The sequence below is a fragment of the Crinia signifera genome, chromosome 2 (assembly GCF_055691185.1).
Source record: "Crinia signifera chromosome 2, ASM5569118v1, whole genome shotgun sequence".
Taxonomy (NCBI): domain Eukaryota; kingdom Metazoa; phylum Chordata; class Amphibia; order Anura; family Myobatrachidae; genus Crinia; species Crinia signifera.
Genome location: NC_139218.1, coordinates 383,589,745 through 383,614,907, shown reverse-complemented (window position 1 = coordinate 383,614,907; position 25,163 = coordinate 383,589,745). Strand labels below are relative to the sequence as shown.

At 51.8% G+C, this 25,163-nt stretch overlaps 1 protein-coding gene across 1 annotated transcript; it reads left to right on the top strand.

The window, feature by feature from the left end:
* Window positions 1–576: 576 nt before the first annotated feature.
* On the top strand, window positions 577–7,984 carry AQP11 (aquaporin 11). The gene is made up of 3 exons (XM_083170202.1): window positions 577–1,549; window positions 5,327–5,443; window positions 7,183–7,984. Exons 1-3 carry the CDS (start codon window positions 967–969, stop codon window positions 7,269–7,271), a joined length of 789 nt encoding a protein of 262 aa, XP_083026328.1. The 5' UTR covers window positions 577–966; the 3' UTR covers window positions 7,272–7,984.
* The last annotated feature ends 17,179 nt before the right edge of the window (window positions 7,985–25,163 follow it).

Genomic DNA, 25,163 nt, shown 5'->3' with positions numbered 1-25,163 from the left:
ATGTGTGTAGGGCCCATTAGATTTGTGTGAGTTATTTTGTTTCTTTGCAGGGTAAATACTGGCTGCTTTATTTTTACACTGCAATTTAGATTTCAGTTTCAACACACCCCACCGAAATTTAACTCGATCTGCCCCACCTGCAGTTCATATGGTTTTTTCCCATTTTTGAGAACAAATTTGTACTGCGTCAGATCTGAATAAGGCCTATTGTACGCATCCAATGAAAGTTGGGAGCTATGCAGCATTGAATACTCCCTGAAGTCAAAATTTGAATACATATACAGACAACAGTGCGGGGATGGTTAACGACCAGTGGAGAGCACATCATTATTGTGTTAAAAATATATATCTATTGCACAGCAATTTGCAGTCTTGCACAGGGCAGAAACCTGACAGTGTGGCGTATACCTCATCGCAGGGCTCTGCAAATTAGCAGCCCAGAGATCAGGTCTGAATAACCCCCAGTTGTTCTTCTGTCTCACAGCAACAGCATGTATGAAGCATGAGGGGGGAAGCCAGGTCCCGCCCATCTGCCACCTCCCTGTGATGTCACTGTCACGCCCCCTTGCCTTGTCAGCACTCAGCACAGAGCGGTGTGCAGTGATAAGAACCCGGCTGCTGCAGGAGTACAAGGGGCAACAGCTCCTGTCCCAGCCGGCGGGGGACACAGAATGACCCGATGCTGGAACTGCAGCCATACTGGCACCAGGGGGCAAAGGTGGCAGTGACTGTGCCCCTGTACCCAGAACAGGAGAAAGAACTGTGTCCCTGTATCCAGCAGTAGTGGAGACTGAACCCTGCAGCCAACACAAAAGTAGGGACTGGTGACTGTGCCCCAGCAGGAGAGGACTGGTGACTGTGCCCCAGCAGGGGAGGACTGGTGACTGTGCCCCAGTAGGAGAGGACTGGTGACTGTGCCCCAGCAGGAGAGAACTGGTGACTGTGCCCCTGCAGGAGAGGGACATCATGCTTCTGGTTCTAGGCTCGGTGTCCCTTGTTGGCTGCACCCTGCTGCTGTGTGAGCTGCTGCGGTGGCTGTCCCGGCGGTCCCTACCCACCGGGCAGTGGCAGGAGCTGGCCCTGGAAGTGGTGGGCACATTGCAGATGAGCTGCTGCACCAGGGAGATGATCCTGCTCTGCACTCTGGGGGGCCTGGAGAGCTGGCTGGCCCTTACCCTCACCTACCTGCAGGTGGTGCTGCACTGCATGACCTCCCAGGGGGCCACCTGTAACCCGTGTGGTAGTGCCCAACAGTGGCTGTGTGGCCAGGCCCCCGGGGGGAAGACTGCCATGTGTGTTGGGGCGCAGTTTGCGGGCTCTGCCCTGTCCTTGGTGCTGATTCCCCGGCTCTGGCTGCTGGGCCTGTCTCCTCTGCATGAGGTGGGTGGGGAATGCAGTAACCCCATGCATGTGGCCCTTGTGCCAGGGGCCCTGGTGGAGATGTCCTGCGCTCTGTGCCTTTATATTATGCTGCATTTCCTACATCATGTGAAACCCCAATATCAGCCCCAGGTGGTGGCAATGACCATCACTGGCATCGTCTATGCAGGTGAGGAGGGGCACAGGAGTGGGAGGATGTTACATATAATGATAATGATTAATACTAGTAGTAGTAGTAGTAGTAGTAATAGTATTATAATAATACAGTTACTGAGAACTACCTGCACCTTATAGCACTGGTGAAGCTAGAAATATGATAATGGTAGTCCCAGATTTAACTAATAAACAGGGACTGCAGTGAAAAGGAGGCGTGGCCTCACACATTAAACCACACACCTTAATGCCCATTACACATTATAGAAAATGCCGTAATGCCCATTACACATTATTCCACAAGCTGTAATGAATGTTACACATTATTCCACAAGCTGTAATGCCTATTACATGTTATGTCACGCACTGTAATGCCCATTACACATAAGACCACACGCCTTAATGCAAATTACACATAAGGCCACACAAGGTAATGCCCATTACACATTGGGCCACACACTGTGATGCCCCTTACACATGATACCACACATCGTGGTGCCCATTACATATTACCTACATGTTCAATGCCAGGGGTTACATGCTTGATGCCAGGGGCTTCATGTTTCATGCCAGGGGGGTTTCATGCTCATTGCCAAGGGGGATTACATGTTCGTTGCCAAGGGGGACTGAAATGCTCCTTGCCAAGGGGGACTGAAATGCTCGTTGCCAAGGGGGACTGAAATGCTGCTGCTCGGTGACAGCCGGGAAGAGAGCTGTGTGCTGTCTGGCTCTAGACAGAGTGCAAGTCTGCATCTATAATAAAATCTCCCACTGGCTCATTAGCCAATAGGACCTCGTGGTCCGGCAGCCAATCAGGAGCGGCAGAGGTCCGGCAGCCAATCAGTGGCGTAACAATAGCCCTGCAGACCCCACGGTCGTGGGGAGGTGCTGATTAAGTGTGGGCTCTGGAGGTCTGCGGGGCTATTATGCGCTACACTGCTGCTGGGGCTCCTCTGTTCGCCGTTGCTGCCGCCGGGACCCGCAGATATACTTATCTCTTGTCTGCGGCCCTGGGCGGCTCTCCTCTTGGCAGGCTTGTTAATGAAAATGACCCTCAAAAAATGGCCGCCCCCTTACAGCAGACACTTTTTTTGAGGATGCTAGATGAGGCGTCTGCCTCCTCAAAAAATTACAGCCCCCTGCTGTTAGGGGGCTGTCATTTTTTGTTGGTCATTTTCATTAAGCATACCAGGAGGAGAGCCGGGACCACAGATAAGAGACAAGTAGACCTTCGGGTCCCAGCGGTAAGTAGCGCCGGGTGGGAGGTGGGCTTTATTTTAGGGGGGGGCAAAATTTCAGGCGGGGAGGCGCGCAAATAATAGTTACGCCACTGGCAGAGGTGGCTCCTGATTGACTGCAGGGCCGCAAGCTTTGATTGGCTCGCGAGGCAGCACAAAATTTCAAAATTGCCGAGGCGAGGATCTGTCTTGCTCTGAGTCTGACAGACGGGCACCGCACAGTTCTCTGCCCGGCTGTCACCGATTTCACAGACGAGGACCCGACCTGTCCTCCACGACTCCAGCGTCTGGCAATAAGATAGGCGGTATGTCTAATGGGTGGTCCGGTGCACCCCTGGACCACCCCTTAGATTTGCCTATGCTAGTTAGTGGTACTTAGATTTGTGCATTCATACAAATAAGTAGTCATTACTAACTGTCACATTTCCCAGACTCCCTAGCTGGAACACAGGTGTAGTCCTTACTAACTGTCACATTTTCAAACCTGCTGCATTCATTCCTACTATAGATCCACAGGTTACCTGAGACCACATGAACTATTGGCAGATCTTGAGGACAGGTTTGTCCACTCCTGCCCTAGAACAAACTGCACAGCATGTGTGACATATGCTGATACAACACAAGGCTGCAAGTGCTGACGTTACACATTGGGGCCGATTCAGCCCTGCACAGGGGCATGGGCGGCTAATAGCAGCACAGTTACAAGTTATATTTAGCCGCTGTTACTAATATGAGACGCTCTGGCAAAAAGCAACTGAACCTGTGTTGCTTACAAAGTAAATACAGTAGCAGATTCCACACTTATGGACATTTGGAATGAATTCAAAATATAGATTAAGGAAATATTTATTAATTATCGCTTTTAGATCTGATTATTAGAATTTCTTATAAACATAAACTTTGATTGCGGCAATTATAAATGAAAGATTTTCTGAATTCAATAAATAAAAACACATGCAGGGACAGGAGTACTAAGAAAGCGTTAGGCCCCATACACAGTAAACAAGTCCCCGCGTCTAGGCCCTTATTAAGATCTGATCGCAGTACAAATTTGTTCTCAAAATGGGCAAAACCATGTGCACTGCAGGTGGGGCAGATGTAACATGTATAGAGAGAGATAGATTTGGTGGAGTTATTTTGTTTCTGTGCAGGGTAAATACTGGCTGCATTATTTTTACACTGCAATTTAAATTTCAGTTTCAACACACACCACCCAAATCTAACTCACTCTGCACATGTTACATCTGCCCCACCTGCAGTGCACATGGTTTTGCCCATTTTGAGAACAAATTTGTACTGCAATCAGATCTAAATATGGGCTTTTGAAGTGAAGTGATTCTGTATATGCTCACTTCACTTATCTTTCAGGACCCCAGCGCAGTTGTATCCTGGGGATTCATAATATTTTCAGCAAATATTCCTTACTAAATACTGTAGTAGAAAAGTAAGCCGATGAAATGACTTGGAAGTCAAAGATATTCAGCGATTTAAGTCCTGGTTCGCACAGTGCAGAGACTACAAGTTAATTGAGCTCAAAGTCTGCAGAACATGGATCTTTCACCCCAGGCAGCCGGGTGCAGGAATGTTAATAACAGGTTTATTTTCTTGTGAGCAGAGCACAGAGTTTGTTTGATGGACCGATTCTGCAAAGTCACATGCACTACCATGAGAATCGGATCAGGGCAGATCTAAAGCACATTCGATTTGCCCGATTTCACCCATCTTCTCGGACAGATTTGACTCAGAATAGGGTGAAATCGCTCTAGTGTATGACCACCTTTAGTTTTAGTTACATGGATGATGAAATCTGTTATCTATCAGTAGTTCTTTTTACACTCACATAATCTTACTTCTCTGTTCTCAATAGCTGAGAATCAGATTCAATCTCATTGTGTGTGTGTGGTGGGGGGGGGGGGATATTCAATGTGAGCCATCGGCGGCAAGAATTGTTGATAGCTCGCCGTCAGTGTATTCAACTCACTCCCCTTCACTCGCTGTTTTCCACCTTGTTTGTTCTCTGAGGTGAGGTAGAAAGGTGAAAGGTGAGTGTGGCCATTAAAACAGCGGGACTCACCACAAAATGTGGCGGACTCGCTGCATTTGCGGTGAACCTCACCGTTTAAGGGGATCCTCGTCGTCCTCGCACGGTGTGGGGACGGCTTGTTTCCGGTGAGGAAAAGCCATCCTGGCCGTACAAACCCCCTCGCAGGCAGCATTGTATACCCCTCAATGATACAATTAGAAAAAGTTGAGTAAATCGACTCTAGATCACTTATTAATATAGCAAGCGTTACACTCATGCCTCATAATTATTAGTCCGTGTCAGTGATGTCATTGGTGAGGTCACTAAACTCTAGCAGATTGATAGGCTGAATTCTGGTCACTTTACCAACATCCCTGAAATGGGGACCTGTCTGTACATAGGACACTTTTCGCTCCTTCATCCTCCGGCATCCTCAGTAAGTACAGCTTTGCCACTAGGCATCCTAGGTACAGGATTAGCAAACGATCCATGACACTTTCAGTGAAGCCACCACTGTTATTTGTTGTTGCAGGTGCACACTTGACGGGAGCTGTCTTTAACCCAGCGCTGGCCTTTGCCACCATGTTTATGTGCCAAGGAAGCACCCTCTCCCAGTATCTGTCCGTGTACTGTGTCGGACCCCTGATTGGTGAGTCGTGTAGCCAGAGCGCTGTGTATGGGGTACGGCTATAATGCTATATATATTTCACATGAAGACGGTGATCCACGAGAGGAGGGGAAGAACCCCAGGAGCTTACATGTAGCTGGGACCACCGCGCATGGTGCTGCTCCCCTGTCTCCTTACCAGGTGCCTTGTACTATATGTAATTACTGGGACCCTGATGAATGCAGTAAATGATGGGGGTCCTAGGGGAGAGTGCCCCACCAAAGTACTATTATTGATGAAGGAAGGTAGAGGACATAGCCAATTGATTTTTTAGCCTTAATTTGGTGAAGGACGCAGTCGTGACGGTATCCTTATGCTACTGCCTTTTCCAGGGGTATGGGTAAAAACCAGACCCGGGTGAGTGTCCAAAGACTGAGTCGCACACATTCCACACACCATCTGTCCGCAAATTAAACTCACTGAAGTCCTAGCATGTGAATAAGCCCCGATAGAAAATTGTGTAACTCCTCTACCGGGGAGGGGGAGTCAAAGCAGTGCAGTGGGGCCCCTTCCTACAAGATCACTCACAGGAATAAAAATGTAAATGATCTAAACAATTCGGTATCTGAACCAAAATCTGTGTTTAAAAAACAAACAAAAACATTCCGTACAGCAGAGATGAATCCGCATTCACATTTGGACCATATAACAAGAGATTCAACACGGAAATGTTCCCCTTTGTCACTCTGGGGATTATTCTGGTTCACTCTTTCTGACGAAATCCTTCTTAGATAGACAAAACCATGTGCACTGCAGGGGGGCAGATGTAACATGTGCAGAGAGAATTAGATTTGGGTGAGTTATTTTGTTTCTGTGCAGGGTAAATACTGGCTGCTTTATTTTTACACTGCAATATAGATCTCACTTTGAAGTAAAACCCCACCCAAATTTAATTCTCTCTGCACAAGTAAAATCTGCCCCACCTGCAGTGCACATGGTTTTGTTTTGTGGTAGTGTCTAGATCCCATGCAGTTTAGGTAATTTTCCCATCATGCCCTGGGTCCACGTATACCTGGAGGGGGAATATAAATCTGTGGCGAGCGAAGCGAGCCACCGTGCCCGAAGCGTGCGAGCGTAGCGAGCCCGCGAGGGTACAATGCTGCAAAAATAAAACAAAATAAACGACACCTACATGAATTACACATAAATTTAAAAACGTTGTGAGGGCATCTAACAACTTCCGCCCTCACTGAACGTCACTTCCTGTAACCTATACTGCATGGGAACTAGTCTCTACCATGGTTTTGTCCATCTAAGAAGGATTTTGTCAGAAAGAGTGAATTAAAATAACCCCCTCTGTGCCTCCATTGTGAAGCTTTTGCTGCCCGTTACTTACCTTTCTATTGCCTTCTTTAATCTGATTTCTTCTCTTCTGTCTTGTCCATTGCGGCAGTGGCTCCTCCCTCGCCGCTCCTTACTGGTCACGTCGGGTGTGATTATGTCAAGCCGATTTGCTCTGGGGGCCCTATGCTTGTGGGGCCCCCCTGGGTAGTAGTCCACCCAGCCCAGTGGCCCTGGGGCGATGTGCTAAGCCTTGAAGAGAATACAGTGGAGATCGCAGTGGTGTATGGCCAGCTTTAGACTTGCCAAATCTTGATTTGGATGCAAGTTTTTTTTTTATGCAATTATGAAAATGAAAGTTAACATCCAATTGGTTGCTAGGATTTACCACACATCTCTCCCCACCAATGAAATAATTCTTACACTGGTTTTATTTGCAGGAATGGTTCTCTCCATCTTGGTGCTGGAACGCGGCATTCCGAGACTGGATCTGGCTGGAAAGTCTCCGAGACTTCTAAAGAGGGACTAAGAGGTCCTCGGGGTCCCAAGTCCTAGTTGCCTTATTGGACTGTAATAAGTCACATGCTGAAACAATGATACTGCACTGATAAATTATTGACATTATAAGGCGACCCTGCTCCCATGTAACGTACTTAGGATGGGTTCCCTAGTTATAATCTTATTATTCTGAATTTATAGAACATCATTGTGTTACGCAGCACTTGGCAGAGAATGATTTAATGACATGCGTCCCAGCGCCAGTGGAGCTTACAGTCCAAATATACACAAACTAGGGTTATTTTGTGTAATGAGATCATTAACCTAACATGCACCAGGTAGGAACCCCAGAGAGAGCATACAAACTCCACACAGATTCCACGGAACAGAAGCCATGGACCTTGTTCTTGCGAGCTGCAATGCTAACCACTCTGCCGTCCGGAATCAGACGTATATGTTTTTTAAGATATACGAGTTGTTCAGTGAGTTTATTATAGGGAACAAATTTGCTTGTTAAGTTAAACGTTGTGAGAGGATGATTTAACTAAAGCGCTTTTATTTGGGGTCAGGAGAACATTGAAAGGCGCCTGTATTGTCCCCTTGCACAACACTGCGGAACCCCTGTGCCTTATAAATAAAAGGAAATTATACTAATACACAGTTGTGTCTTATACAATCAATAAAACTTTATTGACAACAAGAAAAAATCATACAAAGTTGTGTTTTATAAAATCAATAAAACTTTATTGACACAAAAATAATAATACAAAGTTGTGTCTTATAAAATCAATAAAACTTCATTGACAAAAAAATAATAATAATACTTGGAGCATATATAATATCCTAGAAAAGGAGATTTATTTAAGAGACTAGCTAAGGGTGCCATCATGAAGAACTACAAATTACAGCATTCCATGCTACAAATGTAACATTACCTTGGATCAGTCTAAACCTAACCCCCTGCTATATCCCTTAAGGTCCATACACACTGGCTGATTGTGCCCAGTGTGTATGGACAACTATGATCGGTATCATCGCTGGGGGGAAAGCCGCTCAGTGCATACACACTGAGTGGCTTTCCCCCTGCCTGGCGCCGACGACGGGGAGAGGACGGCTTTGAATAGCGCAGAGCTATGGAAAGCCATTTTCAAAGCCACTCATCTGCTGGTATTACCAGATGAGCGGCTTTCCTGGCGATGATGCGGGAGGGCGCAGCAGCTCTCACCGCTCATCGCCGGGGCATACACACTGGGCGGCTTTGAGCTGAAAGCCGCTGACACCTGCTGTTTTGAGCGGCTTTCATCTCAAAGTCGCCCAGTGTGTATGGGCCTTAACTCTAATCTGCCGGGGGTGTGGATCATTAGGTCACCATGCTGGTTGGTCGACAGTCATTAGGTCGACATGAGTCTAGGTTGATACGCAGGAAGGCCGACATGAGTCTAGGTCGACAGGGTAATTAGGTTGACAGGGTCAAAAGGTCGACATGGGTTAGGTTGACAGGGTCAAAAGGTCGATGTGGGGTTTTTCACATTTGTTGTCCAGAATGTCGACACAGTCGACATGGACACTGAAATGTAGCACCGCGTCCCCTCACGACAGGCTCGGCACACTATTTTATTCTCCTACTATACTAGTGGATGGTGGGGCATGAAATACCGCCTGTCAGCTCCAAAAAAATGTGAAAAACCCCATGTCAACCTTTTGACTGTCGACCGAACCCATGTTGACCTAGTGACCCTGTCGACCTAATTACCCTGTCAACCTAACCCATGTGGACCTAAATGTATGTTGACCAACATGCTGGTGACCCAATGACAGTATCCCTCTGTGGGGATGTTACCACCCCCTGCCTGCATACCACCCCTTACCTGCATACCATCCCCTGCCTGCATACCACCCCCTGCCTGCATACCACCCGCTACCTGCATACCACCCCCTGCCTGCATACCACCCCCTGCCTGCATACCACCTCCTGCCTGCATACCACCCCCTGCCTGCATACCACCTCCTGCCTGCATACCACCTCCAGCCTGCATACCACCCCCTACCTGCATACCACCCCCTGCCTGCATACCACCTCCTGCCTGCATACCACCCCCTGCCTGCATACCACCCCCTGCCTGCATACCACCCCCTGCCTGCATACCACCCCCTGCCTGCATACCACCCCTTACCTGCATACCATCCCCTGCCTGCATACCACCCCCTGCCTGCATACCACCCGCTACCTGCATACCACCCCCTGCCTGCATACCACCCCCTGCCTGCATACCACCTCCTGCCTGCATACCACCCCCTGCCTGCATACCACCTCCTGCCTGCATACCACCTCCAGCCTGCATACCACCTCCTGCCTGCATACCACCCCCTGCCTGCATACCACCTCCTGCCTGCATACCACCCCCTGCCTGCATACCACCTCCTGCCTGCATACCACCCCCTGCCTGCATACCACCCCTTACCTGCATACCATCCCCTGCCTGCATACCACCCCCTGCCTGCATACCACCCGCTACCTGCATACCACCCCCTGCCTGCATACCACCCCCTGCCTGCATACCACCTCCTGCCTGCATACCACCCCCTGCCTGCATACCACCTCCTGCCTGCATACCACCTCCAGCCTGCATACCACCTCCTGCCTGCATACCACCCCCTGCCTGCATACCACCTCCTGCCTGCATACCACCCCCTGCCTGCATACCACCTCCTGCCTGCATACCACCCCCTGCCTGCATACCACCTCCTGCCTGCATACCACCCCCTGCCTGCATACCACCTCCTGCCTGCATACCACCTCCTGCCTGCATACCGACCCCTGCCTGCATACCACCTCCTGCCTGCATACCACCTCCTGCCTGCATACTACCCCCTGCCTGCACACCACCCCCTGCCTGCATACCACCCCCCTGCCTGCATACCACCCCCTGCCTGCATACCACCTCCTGCCTGCATACCACCTCCTGCCTGCATACCACCCCCTGCCTGCATACCACCTCCAGCCTGCATACCACCTCCTGCCTGCATACCACCCCCTGCCTGCATACCACCCCCTGCCTGCATACCACCCCCTGCCTGCATACCACCTCCTGCCTGCATACCACCCCCTGCCTGCATACCACCTCCTGCCTGCATACCACCCCCTGCCTGCATACCACCTCCTGCCTGCATACCACCTCCTGCCTGCATACCACCTCCTGCCTGCATACCACCTCCTGCCTGCATACCACCCCCTGCCTGCATACCATCCCCTGCCTGCATACCACCTCCAGCCTGCATACCACCTCCTGCCTGCATACCACCTCCTACCTGCATACCACCCCCTGCCTGCATACCACCCCCTGCCTGCATACCACCCCCTGCCTGCATACCACCCCCTGCCTGCATACCACCCCTGCCTGCATACCACCCCCTGCCTGCATACCACCTCCTGCCTGCATACCACCCCCTGCCTGCATACCACCTCCTGCCTGCATACCACCCCCTGCCTGCATACCACCTCCTGCCTGCATACCACCCCCTGCCTGCATACCACCTCCTGCCTGCATACCACCCCCTGCCTGCATACCACCTCCTGCCTGCATACCACCTCCTGCCTGCATACCACCTCCTGCCTGCATACCGACCCCTGCCTGCATACCACCTCCTGCCTGCATACCACCTCCTGCCTGCATACTACCCCCTGCCTGCACACCACCCCCTGCCTGCATACCACCCCCCTGCCTGCATACCACCCCCTGCCTGCATACCACCTCCTGCCTGCATACCACCTCCTGCCTGCATACCACCCCCTGCCTGCATACCACCTCCAGCCTGCATACCACCTCCTGCCTGCATACCACCCCCTGCCTGCATACCACCCCCTGCCTGCATACCACCCCCTGCCTGCATACCACCTCCTGCCTGCATACCACCCCCTGCCTGCATACCACCTCCTGCCTGCATACCACCCCCTGCCTGCATACCACCTCCTGCCTGCATACCACCTCCTGCCTGCATACCACCTCCTGCCTGCATACCACCTCCTGCCTGCATACCACCCCCTGCCTGCATACCATCCCCTGCCTGCATACCACCTCCAGCCTGCATACCACCTCCTGCCTGCATACCACCTCCTACCTGCATACCACCCCCTGCCTGCATACCACCCCCTGCCTGCATACCACCTCCAGCCTGCATACCACCTCCTACCTGCATACCACCCCCTGCCTGCATACCACCTCCTGCCTGCATACCACCCCCTGCCTGCATACCACCTCCTACCTGCATACCACCCCCTACCTGCATACCACCTCCTACCTGCATACCACCCCCTGCCTGCATACCACCCCCTGCCTGCATACCACCTCCTACCTGCATACCACCCCCTGCCTGCATACCACCCCCTGCCTGCATACCACCCCCTGCCTGCATACCACCTCCTGTCTGCACACCACCCCCCTGCCTGCATACCACCTCCTGTCTGCATACCACCCCCTGCCTGCATACCACCTCCAGCCTGCATACCACCTCCTGCCTGCATACCACCCCCTGCCTGCATACCACCCCCTGCCTGCATACCACCCCCTGCCTGCATACCACCTCCTGCCTGCATACCACCCCCTGCCTGCATACCACCTCCTGCCTGCATACCACCCCCTGCCTGCATACCACCTCCTGCCTGCATACCACCTCCTGCCTGCATACCACCTCCTGCCTGCATACCACCTCCTGCCTGCATACCACCCCCTGCCTGCATACCATCCCCTGCCTGCATACCACCTCCAGCCTGCATACCACCTCCTGCCTGCATACCACCTCCTACCTGCATACCACCCCCTGCCTGCATACCACCCCCTGCCTGCATACCACCCCCTGCCTGCATACCACCCCCTGCCTGCATACCACCCCTGCCTGCATACCACCCCCTGCCTGCATACCACCTCCTGCCTGCATACCACCCCCTGCCTGCATACCACCTCCTGCCTGCATACCACCCCCTGCCTGCATACCACCTCCTGCCTGCATACCACCCCCTGCCTGCATACCACCTCCTGCCTGCATACCACCCCCTGCCTGCATACCACCTCCTGCCTGCATACCACCTCCTGCCTGCATACCACCTCCTGCCTGCATACCGACCCCTGCCTGCATACCACCTCCTGCCTGCATACCACCTCCTGCCTGCATACTACCCCCTGCCTGCACACCACCCCCTGCCTGCATACCACCCCCCTGCCTGCATACCACCCCCTGCCTGCATACCACCTCCTGCCTGCATACCACCTCCTGCCTGCATACCACCCCCTGCCTGCATACCACCTCCAGCCTGCATACCACCTCCTGCCTGCATACCACCCCCTGCCTGCATACCACCCCCTGCCTGCATACCACCCCCTGCCTGCATACCACCTCCTGCCTGCATACCACCCCCTGCCTGCATACCACCTCCTGCCTGCATACCACCCCCTGCCTGCATACCACCTCCTGCCTGCATACCACCTCCTGCCTGCATACCACCTCCTGCCTGCATACCACCTCCTGCCTGCATACCACCCCCTGCCTGCATACCATCCCCTGCCTGCATACCACCTCCAGCCTGCATACCACCTCCTGCCTGCATACCACCTCCTACCTGCATACCACCCCCTGCCTGCATACCACCCCCTGCCTGCATACCACCTCCAGCCTGCATACCACCTCCTACCTGCATACCACCCCCTGCCTGCATACCACCTCCTGCCTGCATACCACCCCCTGCCTGCATACCACCTCCTACCTGCATACCACCCCCTACCTGCATACCACCTCCTACCTGCATACCACCCCCTGCCTGCATACCACCCCCTGCCTGCATACCACCTCCTACCTGCATACCACCCCCTGCCTGCATACCACCCCCTGCCTGCATACCACCCCCTGCCTGCATACCACCTCCTGTCTGCACACCACCCCCCTGCCTGCATACCACCTCCTGTCTGCATACCACCCCCTGCCTGCATACCACCCCCTGCCTGCATACCACCTCCAGCCTGCATACCACCCCCCTACCTGCATACCACCTCCTACCTGCATACCACATCCTGCCTGCATACCACCTCCTGTCTGCATACCACCCCCTGCCTGCATACCACCTCCTGCCTGCACACCACCTCCTGCCTGCACACCACCCCCTGCCTGCATATCACCTCCTGTCTGCATACCACCCCCTGCCTGCATACCACCTCCTACCTGCATACCACCTCCTACCTGCATACCACCCCCTGCCTGCATACCACCCCTTACCTGCATACCTTCCCCTACCTGCATAACACCCCCTGCCTGCATACCACCCCCTGCCTGCATACCACCCACTGCCTGCATACCACCCCCTGCCTGCATACCACCACCTGCCTGCATACCACCTCCTACCTGCACACCACCTCCTGCCTGCACACCACCCCCTGCCTGCACACCATCCCCTGCCTGCATACCACCACCTGCCTGCATACGACCCCTGCCTGCACACCACCCCCTGCCTGCACACCATCCCCTGCCTGCACACCATCCCCCGCCTGCATACCACCTCCTGCCTGTATACCACCCCCTGCCTGCACACCACCCCCTGCCTGCACACCATCCCCCGCCTGCACACCATCCCCCGCCTGCATACCACCTCCTACCTGCATACCACCTCCTACCTGCATACCACCCCCCTGCCTGCATACCACCCCCTGCATGCACACCACCCCCTGCCTGCACACTAACCCCTGCCTTCACACCCCCCCCTGCCTGCATACCACCCCCTGCCTGCATACCACCCCCTGCCTGCAAACCACCCCCTGCCTGCATACCACCCCCTGCCTGCAAACCACCCCCTGCCTGCAAACCACCCCCTGCACATACCTCCCAACTGTCACGATTCCGTCGGGACAGTCCCGATTTTCGGGTCCTGTCCCGACGTCCCACCCGCGGCAGGCATTGTCCCGCTGCGGGGGGTGGCAGTTGGGAGACCCCCCAATCTAATAGAATAGACGCTGTGCGCATGCGCACAGCGTCTATTCTCGTATGAAAATGAGGTCGCGGCTAATTAGCATAAGCCGCACCCTCATTTACATACGCCCCGCCCCCTTTTCGGGTCCCTATTTCATCCGGACACAAGTTGGGAGGTATGCCTGCATGCAAACCACCCCCTGCCTGCAAACCACCCCCTGCATGCACACCACCCCCTGCATGCACACCACCCCCTGCCTGCACACTAACCCCTGCCTTCACACCACCCCCTGCCTGCACACCACCCCCTGCCTGCACACCACCTCCTGTCTGCAAAGCACCCCCTGCCTGCATGCCACCTCCTGTCTGCATATCACCCCGGCCTGCATTTGTGATCACATCAAACTGCAATGCGATCACCGTTTATAGGAACATCGTGACTATCGGTGTAAACATACTCAGACTGCCTGTCGCAGGCCAGCTTGTGTGGCCAAGGAACCTGCACCTTGTGGCGCAGTCCTTGGTCTGGCCACTCCCTGTCAATCAGGAGGAGGCGTTTGAGTGCAGAATGGCTCATCTGCATGCTTAGAATGGATCCAGCGGGAATTAACCCCTAAATACAATTATCCAAATAATGGCAGCAATGTTTTAAAGTTTGACATGTAAACAATTTAATACAAGGCTACAATATAGTAGAGTACACAGCACTATGCAGGACTGAATGTGGCAATGCTTACTTACCACAAGAGGGAGCTATTTGCCCATGTACAGTTATTTCCATTATTAATTGTTTTAACTCCGATCATCTTCTGCACAAATAGGGTCCAATGACAGGAGCAAATCAAACAAAGGCGAAACAAGGGAGCAGTTGGCCCACCGTATTGTGTAGTGGGGTTGCGATAACATGACTCTGCGAGAAGTGGGCGGCCACAGGCAGGTATGGCTTAATGTGGGCAGAACAGGTTTGGCAGTCATTTCTCTGACAATTTGCACACGTGCTGCGGAGAAAATACCAGGAGAATTGTGTGTGCGCCATTTTCCTGAATACCTGCACATCTGCAATTGGTCCGGAGAGAGAGTAGGGGACCCCTTCCTCTCTTAAACGGGTGTGGATCAGTTGGTCACCAGCAAGTTGTAAGACAGTCATTAGGTCGACATGCATTTAGGTCGACATGTGACATCCAGTGATGTCAGCTGCCCGCCCCCGCCACCCACATCACTGGCCAATGACCATGGGAACACCCCTGAAATGCTGGGTGTTCCCATTGGTGCAAATATCCGCCCACGGAATCGGTACATCTGTCAGACCACACTTAGGTCTACAGTCATTAGGGCGACCCCACTAGGTCGACTGGCAGGAAGGTCGACCTGACTTAAGGTCGACATGGGCCAAGGTCGACATGACTTAAGGTCGAATTTGCATAAAGGTCGACATGAGGAAGGTCGGCTGGTCATAAGGTCGACATGGGTTTTTCACAGTTTTTTTACCCGAATGTCGACACAGTCGACATGGACACAGTTGGCAATGAGAATCGGACCCTCGCTTCGCTCGCCACAGCTTTAATAACCTCCTCCACGCCCTAGTGGATGGTAGGGCATGAAATACCGCCTGTCGGCACATGTCGGCTAAAAAAACAGTGAAAAACCCATGTCGACATTATGACCAGTCGACCTTCCTCATGTCGACCTTTATGCAAATTCGACCTTAAGTCATGTCGACCTTGGCCCATGTCGACCTTAAGTCAGGTCGACCTTCCTGCCAGTCGACCTAGTGGGGTCGACCTAATGACTGTAGACCTAAGTTCATTCTAATAGATGACCGCTTCCCCCACCCACGCCCCACACCCACAGTCTTGGGTGCGTGCATCCGCCGACCAGTCTGTTCGCCGTGGCCGCACATACCCTGCACATGCACATGCAAAGAAATGCGCCTGCGCATGCACCCAACATCGGTCCCCCGGATGCAGAGGAATCAGAATAGTTCCGTTTTCCTTTATATGTGGCGCTGCGTACACACCACGCAATGGGTCTAATTCAGCATCGATCACTGATGAAAGAATTTGCAAATGGAGGCTCAGTTATCTGATACTGTACATATTGCGCATGCGCGAGGGGAAGTGGTGACAGAAAATGTGTACCGATCGTAAACGCAAATGTGGCCGGAGGTTGACTGACAGGAAGCCGGCGCTTGGTGGTTAAACCCGCCCATTTTCTGTGAGTGTCAGAAAAAATGTAGGCGTGCCCAGATGTTTTCAGGGGAGGGTCTCAGACGCCAGCACCGGCATCGCTCAGCCTGTCTGATGCAGATTAGTGGCGGCCTCAGAGCTGCTCACATTTGCATAGACGACAAAAGACTCTTCGATGTTCTGGGATTTGCGAATGGATAGCGATCTGCGATCCACTTGCATTTAAATTGCAGATTTGCGCAGGCGTTTTCTGTTTCAGACTGGGCAGTGGCTACCTACTCCAGTCTGCTGTGAATCCTCTGATTAGCGATCCCTGCTAAATGAGGCCCGATATCTGCCTGGAATACAATTTCCTGCCGTTATCTGGTCCAGCAGAGAATACACTGATTCCAATATTTATATTCATTTGTGCAATTAGTGTAGGCCGGGATAGGCCAGTTTCAGTCTCCAATCACTGATGGCTGAATGATACATAGAGCCTGATTCAGACCGCGCATGTGTACATTAGGCTAGCCATAAGCAGAGTGATTGACAGCCTGCGACTGTTTGGGGGAGGTGACCTAGCGTTTTCTGGTACACCTGAAATAGGTTGACATGGCTAATGTCAACACGGTTGGAAGGTCGACTCAAGCATCAGGTCAACAATGGGAAGGTCAATAGGTCGACATGAGCTTTTCACTTTTTTTTTTTTGGAGCCGACATGTGCCGACAGGCGGTATTTCATACCCTACGGCGTGGTGGGAGAACAAAATAGTGTGCCGAGCGCAGGGAGGCACCGTGCCCAAAGCATGGCGAGCCATGCAAGGGGCCGCAGTACACACAGACGTTGTCCGTGTCGACTATGTCGACATTCAGGCCAAAAAAAAAGTGAAAAACCTACCCATTGTCGACCTAATGCTTGTGTTGACCATTCAACCCTGTCGATCATAGCAATGTCAACCTATTTCAGGTGTCAACCTACAGTAAGCCTTGACGGCCTTCAGTAGTCGACCCAATGTATGTTGACATCAATTGAGCTGACCCTATGACCCCTACCTGTCTGATGTTGCTGAGTGTATTACACATTACAGACTCAGATGTTGTACCATAGTGAGGTATATAGTCCCCCAGTTATTCCCCCCCCCCCCCCCCCACTCCCCTCCCCCCATCCCCCAGGCTCAGATCTCACATCTACATTCTCACATTAAGCAGAGCGACACTTGTGCCCCAGGGCTGGCTGTGCCCACGTTGTGGCTGCGCGCGGCCCCTCAGTGTCTCTTTCAATGAAATGTTCTCATGAACCCCAGGATTTATAGAGCCGCCGCAGCTGCATTGGTCACAGTCTTTGTTCTGGAAGCTATTTAGAATGCAAATGGCAGTGGTGGTGTTATTACCTATGTATTGTCTGCTTTATAGCCCTGTGCGGGCTCAGCTACGCTCAGATTATCTGATAATTGGGGATTTATATGATGATAATCCTGTCTCTAAGCATTGTTACCCCATCTGTTGGTGGAATCCACAGCCTTGGGCTGTGCACAGAGTACATGGTGAGCCTCGGTACTCAGCGCTGTGCGCTGGTGTTATGGGATTATGGACAACACTCGCTGTGGGGTGATTCATATTCAGCGTCTGGAGATCTCACCCCGAGGGACAGTTCTAAACTCTCCTATGTGTTAAGCCTTGAAAATGAGAAAGTGGCGAGAGATAAAGTACAACCAATCAGCTTCAAATTGTCATCATTCAAACACAGCCTGTAACATGACAGTTAGGAGCCAATTATGTGGTTGTTTATCTTTGTCTACTTTATCACTCTCCAAGGCTTAGCATATCTCCCTCATGTTGAGATCGCCTGCTGTTATCCACAGGGGGCTTATTCAGACTGAGACGCACGCGCGATTTGTGACTATTATCGGTCTTATATAGAAGTTACCTTCTCTGTGCATTGGGCATTTGGCACGATTCAGATACAGCTGCAATGCCGACACAGCAGTGATCCCTTTCACTGACGGAACCGCGAGGTAACGCCAGTGTCATCCACAAGCGAATATAGGACCTTATTCTGGTTGTCATTTAAACGCCACTTGCCCAAACGCCGCCTCCCCCCCCCCAACCCGCATGCATGCAAATGGATGCTTAGCATAAACCATTTGCTGCCTTGTGTGCGTGGCCCGGGGGCGTAATCATTCGATGGTTGCCGATTTCTACATCGCTCGCAGATCTTAGACACCTCTCTGGTCCACAGACTCCCACCGAAGCTATTGCAACATTCTCAGCTAATCTAACTCTCTCTGCACCAGTTACATCTGCCCCCTCTGCAGTGCACATGGTTTTGTTTATTTGAGAAAGAATTTGCCTTTGCTAGTGAACCAGAATAAGGGCCCAGATCCGATGTGCACGGGAACACGCATCGTGTCTGATTTGCTGTCAAACACCTACGAATTCGGACGTCTCAGACTACAATAAAAGTAAGTCTTTACTGACTTTTATTAGCGAACAGAATAGAAATCATTCAGGGTGGGGGAGCGGCCATGCGGGCGGCGTAATCGCAACCTTGTGAGTCAACCAGAATAAGGGCCTGGGTCGACCACTATTGGTTGCCCTGCATCGGATCAACATGGACTATAGGACAACACAAGAAAAAGGTTGATATGGGAATGGTTGACACATCAAACTGTCAACATGAGTTTTTCGTGATTGTTATTAACATTTTTGGAACTTTTCATACTTTACCATCCACATCGACTACAATTGGGAATAAAGCAAGGCAAGCAGAGCAAGACACGCAGGGGTACGTGGTTCACTAATTGGGGGTCTGCGTGCACAAATGTACAAAATGACACCAAAAAAAAAATGTGAAAAACTCATGTCGTCCTTTTCAAGTGTTGACCTTTTTCCCATGTCTACCTTGTGCATGTCGATTTTTTTGGGATCGACCAATACACCGTCGACTTAATTATTGTCGAAGCAATGATCTTCGCCCCAAAAATGACAGAAGCTGGCTGATTGCTACTTTATCTCTCACAAGCTTGGATAAGTAGAATTTACTGCCTGGGTACGTTTAGTTTCTCGGTAGTGACCCGCGCAGATATATATATACAGGGTATCTGATGCCACCTGGGTCATATACAGGTGTACGAAGTCTGCAGACTCCAGCAGTGAAAGTGTTACTCGGGCAATGACTGTCATACACAGGAGGCCCCACACAGATGCCGGAACAGGAGCAGCGCTGCTCAGCACATGGTACAGTAACCAGGCCCGGGGTGACTCAGACGCCTCACTAGCTGTGTACAGACTGGAGGTGACTCAGCAGGGTTCCGTCACATAACCTGTTGTGTCTGGGGGTCAGCGCGCTATCACCCTATGATTCAGCTTCCTTGTGGAGGACAGTGAACGTCTTGTCTGTGCTGGTAGAGCAGCATTCTGTGACTCACTACAGTCAGGTTGCGGACTCGCACGGTAGAACACTTAGGATTGCAAAGGACGGTGCAGGTAGCATTGTGCAAGGAAGCGTTGACTCTCCGCTCTCAGCAAACTACTGGGGTGATTCAGACCCGATCGCTTCTGTGGGACTCTGCCAGGCGGCTGATTATCGAAGGATGGTACATGCATACGGATTATAGCGGGCATGCGCGAGGCCAAACAGCGACAAAATCCAGCTAATTTTCTGGTCGCTAGACATACGCAAGGGGATAAGGTCGCTAGCTCGGAAGCGGGACCATTTGTCTACAGCAAAAAGATAGACAACCATTAGGTCGACACCATTAGTTCGACAAGCAAATAGGTCGACATGCAAAAAGGTTGACATACCAAAAGGTCGACATGCAAAAAATGTTGCCATGGCAAAATGTCGACATGCAAAAAGGTCGACACTGCCATTATGTCGACAGTGTCTAGGTCAACATGTTGACATGGGGTTTTTCACAGTTTTTTTACCCCCAAATGTCGACACAGTCGACATGGACACAGTTTGAAGTGAACCGCAGACCCTCGCATTGCTCCCTTTGCTCGCAATGCTTCGGGCACGGTGCCTCGCTGCGCTCAACACACTATTTTTTTCTCACACCTCGCCCTAGTGGATGGTAGGGCATGAAATACCGCCTGTAGGCTAAAAAAGACAGTGGAAAACCCTATGTTAACCTTTTGACTGTCGACCTAGACACTGTCTACCTAATGGCAGTGTCGACCTTTTTGCATGTCGACATTTTGGCATGTCGACCTTTTGGCATCTCGACCTTTTTGCATGTCGACCTATTTGCTTGTCGAACTATTGGTGTCGACCTAATGGTTGTCTATCTTTTTGCTGTAGACAAATAGTCCGGATACCCGCTTGGTCGACACTATTAAGGTTGACATATATTAGGCATACTTGCCTACTTTTATCTTCACCTCTCCGGGAGAAGCCCAAGAGGCAACACGTCAGGGGGGTGGGGACATCACTTAAATGTCGCTACTGCGTCATTTTAGCTCCGCCCCCTCTCCGCGGACCCAGGATTTGCGGGATTTGAATCAGCGGGGAAGTGGGTGTGGGGGCTTTGGCCAGCAAGCGGGGGACTTGTCCACCTTCCTGGGGGGCCGGGAGGCGGACCTGATTTTCAGGAGCCTCCCGACCATTCTGGGAGAGTAGGCAAGCCTGACATAAGGTCGACAACTAAAGGTCAACAGATCTTAGGTTGAGACATGAAACCTCACAGGCCTTCTCCAGGCGTCCGGGATACCCACAAGAGATTCAGGAGTCTCCCGGACATTCAGGAGCAGGCAGTATGCCTTGAGTCTACCTCCAGCTATCATAATTGCCCTGTCACACACAGGTAACTATGGCAATGTAACTGGTCACATTGCCATAGTTACCTGTGTGTCGTCTTATTATCATGGACACGCCCCCAGGTGAGCTTATCATTACTCATTTCTAATTTACATGAGAACACAGTGAATAACATCTCGGTGCATCAGGACTGGCCATGGTTATTAATGTGCTTCGTGTCCGCCGGGGACAAGCAGAACCCTGGAGATCCTCCGATGTATGAACAGCTGCCTCTCTCTGAGTAAGTGATTATGTTTCCATACATAGGGCCGGCTTCAGAGCTGTGCGCAATCTGCATGAAATACCGATGTTCACATACTTCACTGATTGCACATGAGTGGCGATTACTGAGACTTTCCCACGGTGCATGCAGTGCCCAGAGTGTCCACACAAAGGCACTGTTGCGCTAAGAACAGATGGAATCAGAAGTGATGGGAGAGTACTGGGCAGCGATTGGTTGATGGCTAGTAGCACAGACTAGGGATGGCCATCGACACCTACCCCATCGATGGTTGCCATCGGTGGCATTTAAGACAGGAACCATCGATGGCTATAAAACATTCTATCACCAGCCATCGATGGATCCCGCCATGCGCAGAAGAATGGGGAGAGCTGTCCCGCTGGGAGGTGTTCGCATGCGCGGTAGAGACTTTACCTAGATCGCACCCACCCGGGCCGCCGGACCAACCGTAGTTGTACAGTACCGTGTACGTAGTTCAGCCAGGATCAGCCGTCCTCAGCAGGGATTCGGTATGAAATCCCGACGGTCAAAATCCCGAATGAGTCACAATACCGACAAGGACAAAATCCCGACAAGGTCAAAATCCCGACAAGGTCAAAATCCCGACATTTAAAATCCCGACAAGGTCAAAATCCCGACATTTAATATCCCGACAAGGTCAAAATACCGACATTTAGAATGTACAGGTGAAACAGTCAACATGACTTTGTGTCATCAGGTCGCAAGGTTTTTTCACTGTTTTTTTACAAGAATGTCGACACGGTTGACATGGACACAGTTGGAAGTGAACCGCAGCCACTCGCGATGCTTCGGGCACGGTGCCTCGCTGCGCTCGGCACACTATTTTATTCTCCCGCCACGCCCTAGTGGATGGTAGGGCATGAAATACCGCCTGTCGGCACATGTCGGGTCAAAAAACAGTGAAAAAAACCATGTCAACCTCGCGACCTGATGACACAAAGTCATGTTGACTGTTTCACCTGTACATTCTATATATATTGGTATTTTGACCTTGTCGGGATTTTAAATATCGGGATTTGTCCTTGTCAGGATTAAATGTCAGGATTTTGACCTTGTCGGGATGTTGTCCTTGTCGGTATTATGACCCATTCGGGATTTTGACCCTGTCGGGATTTTGACCGTCGGGATTTTGACCGTCGGGATTTTGACTGCGTCCCCTCAGCAGTGGCTGCCGCTGCACTGGAAGCTCGAGCTTCCCAGCAAGTTGTGTCACGTTATTCTGCAATACACACGGAGCAGTATGTACAATTGGGGAAGGGGAAGTGCTTCAGCGGGGCGTGGGGGGCAGACGGATGTGAACAGAGGCATACCCTCCAACATCTGCAAGTCAGAATTCGGTACACATCTAGAAAGGGGCGTGGCTATCGGTAAAGTGGGCATGGTTACTGGTAGAGTGGGCGTGCCCACCCCTTTCCGAATGTGTATTTAAAATACAATAAAAAGTGAGCGCTAATCTATATATCTCTTATATATTTGGCTACATCTGTCACTCAAAGTGTGTCTGAAGCTGTAACGCTGGGTGGAGCCTCTGACTCACATGACTGACTCACACGACAGAGAACCAGCCCAGTGAGCCCACAGTGCCAGACACCCTCTGCCTCTCCATGTTACACAGCAAAGACACAGCTACTCACCAGACACACCAGGTGAGCGCCCCACACCTCCATACCTCCATAACTCTCAACATGACCCTCTCCAGGAGGGACAGAATGCTCTGTTTGTGGACTTCCATCTTAATTTATGATTGTCATCACCTGTCATTTTAAACAGGGTAATTGATAAGAAAGGTGTTTAAGCACAGGTGATGGTAATCCATAAATTAAGAAGAAAGTCCAGAAACAAAGCAATGTGTCCCTCCCCCCCCCCCCCCATTCACGGCAACCCCACGATTAAATGGCACATGCAAAACACTGGCATGGCTATGGTCGACAATGAAAAAGGTTGACATGAGTTTTTGAAGATTTATTTTTCACTTTTTCAATGTTTTCATATTCATTCTCATGTGTCGACATGGACACCAATGAAGTGCCACACTTATGTCAACATTTACATGTGTTGACCTTTCTGTGTTGATTTTTTCTTGTGGCGATTCGCGGCACCCCCCGGCGACCCCCCTCCTGCGATTCACAGCACCCCCCCCCAATTCGCGGCGACTCCCGCGATTTGCGGCCCCACCCCGTGACACACCCCCTCCTGCGATTCGTGGCACCCTGCGACCCCCCCTCCCACTATTTGTGCCAACCCCCCAGGCCCCCCCTTCCTCGCGGTACCCCCCACCCCCGCGACCCCCCCTACCGCGATTCCACCCCCTGTCATTGCGGCAACCCCCCGCCCCTGCGACCCACCCTCCCACGATTCACTGCAACCCCCCGCGTCCCCCTCTCCCACGATTCGCGGCACCCACACCCCCCCTGCGACCCCCCTCCCGCAATTCACGGCATCCACCCACGACCCCTCCTCCCGTGATTCGCGGACACACCTCACCTCCTCCCCACCCCCCCCCACCCCTGCTCGCGATTCACGGCAACCCCAGGATTAAATGGCACATGCAAAACACTGACACGGCTTTGGTCGACAATGAAAAAGGTTGACATGAGTTTTTGAAGATTTATTTTTCTTTTTTGAATGTTTTCATATTCATTCTCATATGTCGACATGGACACCAATGAAGTGCCACACTTCTGTCAACATTTACATGTGTTGACCTTTCTGTGTTGATTTTTTCTTGTAGCAATTTTTTTACAGTGACAACTATGTGCACGTCAACCTACACATCATCAACCAATTCTTTGTATAATATATAACACCTGTTCTGTTTTACTGTAGGTGTTTTAAGTCAGATCTTTTACTGCTACTATTACTGTTTATGTAAATGCATTCTGAATGACAGCAACATCCTACCATCCTTCTACAAGAATATATAACCAACTAGGTGATTTATCGCGCCCCGCGCCCCCCCCTCCCGCAATTCACGGACCCCCCGCGCACCCCCCTCCCACGATTCACGCCCCCTACCACGATTCACGTTACCCCCCGCACACCCCCCCTCCCGCAATTCGCAACCCCCCCCCTCCCGCAATTCACGCCCCCTCCCACGCTTTGCGGACCCCCGCCCTCTCCCGCGATTCGCGGACACCTGCGCCCCCTCCCTCCCTTGATTCACGGCACCCCCCACGCCCCTCCCACAATTCACGGCACCCCTAAGCTCCTATTTAGTCCCCCGTATACTCACACACCCCTATCACTACCCAGCTTCCTGCTCTCCTGAACCGTAACTTCCACCACTGGGGAGTCGCTGACGCTGTTTTGCCCACATGCCCCTATCATGCCTCATAGCCCAGCCTCCTGCTCTCATGTACCCTAACTCCCACCCAGTAGGAGGAGACACTGACTCAGGGCCACCATCCTGTACTCCTGTACTGCTACACTGGACCCTCACCCACTGGCAGAAGCTGCACAGTATCTCCCACCCTCCTCTTTAGTCCCCCTTATGTCCACACACCCCTATCACTACCCAGCCTCCTGTTTTCCTGTGTCGTGACCTCCGCCAGTGGGGAATCGCTGACTCAAAAACACCCTACTATACTATTGCACACACACACACCTAAACAACATGCACACACAGCCCCACACCCACAAATGTCACTGTACCATCCACACTATAAATGTACATCTTACTCTGTAACCGCTTTTTAATTAAACAAAACAATACACACCCCTTCCAAATCATATGCTCTCTATTTA

Bases quoted from the DNA above. Each gene is read 5' to 3' on its own strand.
- AQP11 (XM_083170202.1), top strand. From the start codon at position 967: ATGCTTCTGGTTCTAGGCTCGGTGTCCCTTGTTGGCTGCACCCTGCTG. The intron at 1,550-5,326 runs GTGAGGAGGGGC...TTGTTGTTGCAG, and splicing joins CACTGGCATCGTCTATGCAG to GTGCACACTTGACGGGAGCT. The intron at 5,444-7,182 runs GTGAGTCGTGTA...TTTTATTTGCAG, and splicing joins CTGTGTCGGACCCCTGATTG to GAATGGTTCTCTCCATCTTG.